Source organism: Anastrepha ludens, chromosome 5, assembly GCF_028408465.1.
Source record: "Anastrepha ludens isolate Willacy chromosome 5, idAnaLude1.1, whole genome shotgun sequence".
NCBI lineage: Eukaryota > Metazoa > Arthropoda > Insecta > Diptera > Tephritidae > Anastrepha > Anastrepha ludens.
The window spans coordinates 58,139,620-58,146,496 of record NC_071501.1 but is presented as its reverse complement, the minus strand read 5'-3'; the positions used below and the strand labels follow the sequence as shown (position 1 = coordinate 58,146,496).

Sequence of the window (6,877 nt, the reverse complement as noted above, 5' to 3'; positions counted from 1 at the left end):
AAAGTTGCTAGCCCTCTTGTTTAGAACACAAGCGAGGAAAGTTCATTACTCTGGCAAGAATACTGAAGGGAATTTAGGCACTAGCTACAGTAGCAGGTATTGTGCAAAATATTTGCGTGACGATTCAAGCTTTCACTTCACTTTTTGATGAAGTTTGCTACAGACTTTCGAATCTTATCATTATCAATTTTTTTCGAATTGCCACAATAATATTGTAATACCGATTAGATTAAGAGTTGAAATGAAGGTACCGCAAAATGAAGTTACAGTAATATTGTTGGAATGAATTTTTTTTGTTATACACACAAACGGACGGACGAACGGATAACGATGGCTAGATCAACTACTCTCAACATTCAGAGCATTTGGGTGTAAATATAATATTGTATGTCCAAATCGATCTCGATTCCTTTATGCTGTTACGCATAATCGTTGTCCACGGGTGCGCGCTGGTATTGGTATTTGAATTGAGCTTCAAGTCTCAACAGTTTACAATTCGTACGATCTAAATAAATGTACCTCATTTTAAATTTACTTCTGTGTATAGTTCGAAATAATTTTTTCTTTTTATTTATTAAAAGCTTTTGACATTTTAAACTTGCCATCTTCTATAAACAACTTAGTTCTGGAATTTTCATATTGCTTAATTTTTTTAATATATGTGTAATTACATACATAGAAACAATTTCTCTGGTGCACTGAACTTAATAAAAAAACTGAGTTTAGGGCAGTGGATTTAATTAATATTGTTCATATACATGCGTATATATGTATATATCTGCATATAAATGGTTGAAAAATATAACAGAAATCAATATTTTCATGCAGTGTTTGACAATTTTTTTATTTTGGAATACTCCGGATGTTTTGTGGCTTACAAGTTCGAACAATTAAGGCAAATTAAGATATAAAAAGACACTTTTACAAATAATTTACAACATAATGAAATTTTTTCGAGTTTAAGAAACGAATCCTGGAAAAAATGGAACCAAAGAGTTTTGCCATTAAAAATCAGTGTTTCGAAGAAAATGGAGAATTAATTTTGCATTTCGTAGCACCTCCCGAATGTTTTATGACTTCTTCACACCTTCGCTGCATTGAATTTACTAAATTTGCTCATTTATCCCGCGAAATAGAGTGCCAAAACTTTTGAAGTTGGTTCCACATTTCTTCCCTATTTGTGGATTTGAAAGCCCTGATTATCGTTTCAGTTCTGCCCAAAGATGTTTATCGGGTTTAACTCATGAAGCCATTATAATTCGGCGGCCATTGGAAAACATTCACTTTTTCTCTTTTAAACCACTCCTTTGCTAATTTTGAGAAATGCTTGTCATCGTCATCGCACATAAACACCCATCTTAGGATCATAGGTGTATTTCTTTTCTTGCATAGAGAAGTGTAACCATATCCAATATTCTCACGTAGTCCATCCGCACACATTTTATCTATCATCTCCACACCATTATTGATCCGCCACCGAGCTTTCGGTTTTTTCGTATATCTGCGATCAAAGGCTGTATCTGCTATTTGATCATCGTTTTTCTTTGTTTTCTTAAATTGTTCTTTAATCCGGCTTCTTCCTCCGTAGAATCCTTAGAATCCTCCTCAATACTAATTTACCTATTCTTAAAATTTAGTCAATTATTTTTTTCTTTAAGTGCAACTGAGCGAAATTTATACCGCTTAAAATTTGTTGCTATCGCCAACCAATTACCGTTTCAATTCTTTTTTCCAGGCGCAAATCCGACTTGCTTACTCAAGTGTGTCCGAAATAAGAACGAGGCAAAATAGAAAATGAAATGTAATACAAAAAACCGTTAACCATTGATCACATAATGCAAGAAATCTTAGCAAAAATAATTTGCGAATAAATTCGATTCGAAAAATTTAGGTAGACCGTTTCTATTATATTTTCCAACAGTGTACATATGTGTGTGTTAATTTATATGTGTATGTGTTTAAGCAAATGTTCATATTACATATTTTGCTGTTTAAAGTCTTATAATAATGATGGTTATATGTATATATATATTAGGTGAATACGAAATCAATAAGAAAATTGACTAGACAAAACAAATAAAATAATCTACTTGTATGTTTGTGCTAAAATAGATATGTATGTACATTTTTGTAACATAAAAGTGCACGTAACTTAAATTATATATTGCTTCATACATACACACATACATACGTGTATTTTCTCTGACTACTTACAAATGGGGTGTAAATTATTAACATAAATGGTATAAAAATATACAAAAACACATTTTTTATGTGCCCTACGTTCAACTACTTATAATTCGACTAACGTTAATAAAAGGCTAAATAGGTTTAACATTAGTTATTAAAAATTAACGCAGTCAAAATATCAATGGAATTGTTTTTCCTTAGTTCCTCACTTTACCCTACTTTCACTTAACAAATGCACATAATTGTATAAAATATCCCTGCAGTAAAGGAAATCTTGTTAATCTACAACCAGTTAAAACTCGCTCAGAATCATAATAACTTGCTGCGTATTGGGAACTTCACTACATAGAATTCTATGGGAAAAATTTAACTTAGCAAGCACTCGACATAGATTCAATATTACTCTTTCGATTCGAAATTTATTACTTAAATTTAATAAATCGCAATGTACTAGTATTACTTAAATGTCTAATTGACTTTAAGTGCGAAATAACAATTTGTATTTATTGAATTCGAAAAACTACGTAATGCTGCCTTCATGAATAGCAGCATCAATTTTAAAAATAGTACGATGAATATATAGGGTTATTCAATAGGTGCGCTTCAACTTTTTTCCGATAGGGAGGGCGAACGACGCAATATTTTTTATTTTTCGCTTGTCATTTGTAAACTTCATTAGGATACATTTCATCATGGAACGCTACACACTTGAGCAACGATTGCAAATCGTGCAAATTTTTTATGAAAGTAATCGTTCTGTTGCTGCTACTTTAAGAGCATTACGGCCATTTTACGGTCCATTTAACAAGCCGTCCCGTTTTGGGATTATGTGAAGTCATTGGTCTACATTAACAAGCCGGCGACGATTTGTGAGCTCAGAGCCAATATTGAACGCGAAATTGCTGGAATCTCAGCCGATTTATGCAAAAGAGTGGTCGAAAATTGGGTTCAACGATTGGACTTTGTAAAACGTGCACGCGGTGGTCATGCAAAAGAAATCGAATTTCATACTTAAATGTATATGTTCAAACTCGATAATAAAAAAAAAATTAGTTAAAAAAGTCAAACCGTTTGTGTTTTATCCAAAAAAGTTCAAAAGTTGAAGCGCTCTTACTGAAAAACCCTATACATACTTATGCCGTTGGTAACAAACCAGAATCAGGATGCTAATGAAGAGCTGGGGTACTACCTGTACATAACGTCAATGGCTACATGCGCGTATGCAATGCACCGCCGCTTCTAATCCGATTAAAAGTACAGAAATATCAGTAAACTTTAATGTTTAAAACTAAAAATAATTGTAGTAGTAATGGTGGAAAGTAACAACATTATGTTCGGCAACATTACGAAATTACATTCTTGCCATACGCAGTACGAGAATATTGCACATTTCGTATGAGTAAAGAGCAAATTATATATTGAAAATAATACAACTGAACGGTTTACTACCATTTTTTATAGCAGTTAAAGTTTTCCGCAACTATATTTTTTGACAGCTAGATAACGCTCGCTCTCACTTTTTTATATGGTAGAATGTGTTTCACTTTTGCCTGGTGATAGAACAACATTCTAAGAGAAGAACACGAAAATTGTGTCGTCTCGCTGCTATGTTAACTACTTCCCTCTACAGAAGTTTAGCACTAGTTTGGAGATATTCACGGGTTCCGCGTTTGAAGAGACTGACCCACTATTTTACTGCAGGGATACTATAATATTTTAAATGTATGCGTCTATTTAGATTAATACTATCATATAAGATTCATAAAGATTAACAGTAAATTTTAGATAAATTCTATGTACTCGTAACACGATTTTGATTAATAAAATATTTTATCCTTAAGAAATATGTATGTAATATACTTGTATACAAGTATTAAATTTGACTACATTAATTAGTTTCACTGTGAAAAGTCTTCTCAAATCATATGTTTGTGTTATTTTCAATCAAGTAATGTAAATTACATTTGGAGAGTAATTTATTATATATTCGATAAGAGTTAAGAACGCGTTAAATGCACCATTGTGTAACACTTTGGTTAAAAAGTACACATACAAACGTATGTGTATATATGTAGTATATGAAATTGAATGATAGTAGAAAAGGTACTTGGCTTAGATGATATTAACTTTAAAATTTAAAATCACATTTAAACGTTAATGTATAAAATTAATTTTGATTATTTAATTTAAGTCTATGCGCTCGATTTCAATTTTCGCTGTACTTTTATCGAATAAATTACTGTTATTAAAAGTTATTAATACTTAATTTTAGTTGCACCAAATGAATGTGTATCAATAATTCGTTTCAATGGTAACCATTGCCCGGCAACGCATTCGTCGCCAACATTACTGGGCCGGTCACAGCGGCCGACAACTGTTCCTCCCGTCTTGGGCATCGTCCATACTTTTTGATATAGGGACCATGCTCGCAAGTAGGTGGCTTACAACGACCTTCGGATATGCATCTGTAAAATACCGGTTTAGGTTATGGATTTAGAGGTAAAGTAAGAGCAAAATAAATTAAGAAATTAATCAACTCACTTGCGATCAATCATCGAAAAATGCTCCATGCCTCTCTTGAGCCAGTCACATCCAGTGTTGCCGGAAGAGCAATCACACCGGCAAAAACCATCCTCTTGCAATATTTTCTCGTACAATTTGGGGCAATTGCAGTTGAGAATGGTAGCTCGTCGGAGAGACTGTCCACCATACGATATGCCGTACAATGGCAGATTATGATACTCATCTACTTGTTGCCTGGACCTTTCTACACAATGACATTCTGTGTGGTTAATAAATGTCAGACGTTCGACCGTGCCGCGTTTTTCGTTGATACTACGAACCTGCAGGTAAAGATATTAAGATATTATTAGCAACTCTATACATTCGGTCTGTAAAAAGTAATCATGTCAAAACTGTTTTTCGATCCAAATGGCGGTGAAGTTCAGTGAAGTGATTTTAGCGTTTCATACAAGTTTTTCTGTCGAAAAATGCATAAACTCACAAAATTATAAATATATTGAAAATGTTTTCATAATAATAATAATAAGAATAATAATAATAGAAACCAAGAAAAAAAAACGCATATGGAAACGAAAAAGAGTTCGAACAATTCCCTTTATAATATCAGCCAATGGTATATTACAACAACATTTAAAACATTTAAAAGAAAAGAATGATCCATATTACAAATATACCCGTTCAAATGGGACACTACCAGATATTACAATAGACCAAATATTACTTTAATAATACTTTATAAAGTGTGATTTTATAAGAGCTATAGTAAAGTTTTTCAAAAAAACACACGTAAAATTAAAAAAAAATGCATGAAATTTTTATTTAAATCGATAGTACAGTCCATATAATTTAATGTTTGCGCGACTGCGCTTCAAATGGTCCATCCGCTTAGTCCAATTTTGACATACTCTATCTATCTCTAAAGGCGTTATATCGCACGATCTGGGTGGCTAATTGACAGATCCCGAAGGTGAAATAAAATGTTCACCGAACTTGCCTCTCAACAAATCCATTGTTACGAGTGCTGTGTGGTATGTGGCACCGTCTTGCTGAAACCACATGTCATGCAAGCCAAGCTCTTGCATTTTGGGCAAAAAAAAGTTGGATATCATTTCACGGTAGCGCTCACCCTTCTCAGTTACGTTACGATTCGCAGCATCTTTGAAAAAGTACGGTCCAATGATACATCCAGCCCATAAGCCGCACCAAACTGTAACCTTTCTGGATACAACTTTTCGATAAAAAAGTGGATCTTCGGCCAACTTTCCAAGAGCCCATTCACCAAAAACTCTGCGTTGCGGTAGGTCATTCGGCTTCAATTCTTGCACCAGCTGTATTTTGAAAGGCTTCACACCTAAATCCTTTCGCAAAATTTTCCACGTTGTTGAGTAACATAGACCCAATTGCTGCGAACGGCGCGAATCGATAATTGATGGTCATCATTAACACTGGCCGATACAGCTGCGATATTTTCTTCAGTTCGCACTCTACGTAAGCGTATTGGTGCTTTGATGTCCAATAATGTAAATTTGGTTCTAAATTTAGTCACAATAGCTCGAATAGTCGCTTCAGTGGGTCGATGAAGCTGAGCATAAAATGGAAGAAGCGCGCGATAAACTTTCTTAACAGAACACGCATTTTTATAATAAAATTCAATGATTTGGAAGCGTTGTTCGTTTGTAAGACGATTCATGATTAAATTATAGACCAAACTGAAGATGTTTGACAGTGAAACAAAACACGAAACGTGCGTCAACTGTTTAAACGAACTGTTTAAAAAACTAATAGCTAAAAAATCACCCTTTAGAAATCAGCACACCACATGATAAAAAACACACACAGAAAACATCTAGAAAAATTTGAAACATATAATGAACTCAAGAAATAAAACTAAAAGGAAACAAAATACTGTAAAAACAATCACATTTGTGATTTCAGCAACTGGATTACTCCACAAAACATTTATTACAAGTTTAAAAGACCTCAACATCGAACCAACCCACAAGATACAGGTAAAAGAAGCAGTAACTTTCAAAACATGGAACATTGTTGAGAAAACACTGAGATAAATATCAATAAAATAATACAAAACATAATACAAAAAAAAACAATAGTGCCGACACGATTTGCAGTCCGAAACTGCCGGTACGTGCTGTGAAAATGGGTT

At 33.5% G+C, this 6,877-nt stretch overlaps 1 protein-coding gene across 1 annotated transcript in view; it reads right to left on the bottom strand.

The window, feature by feature from the left end:
* Positions 1-490: 490 nt before the first annotated feature.
* Positions 491-6,877, bottom strand: part of LOC128863483 (uncharacterized) — a 107,093-nt gene continuing 100,706 nt past the window's right edge. The window contains exons 4-5 of the mRNA XM_054102669.1: positions 4,732-5,033; positions 491-4,655 (exon numbers count right to left, since the gene is read on the bottom strand). Coding sequence (XP_053958644.1) covers positions 4,496-4,655; positions 4,732-5,033 — 462 coding nt within the window. The 3' untranslated portion in view covers positions 491-4,495. The remainder of the gene's footprint in view (positions 4,656-4,731; positions 5,034-6,877) is intronic.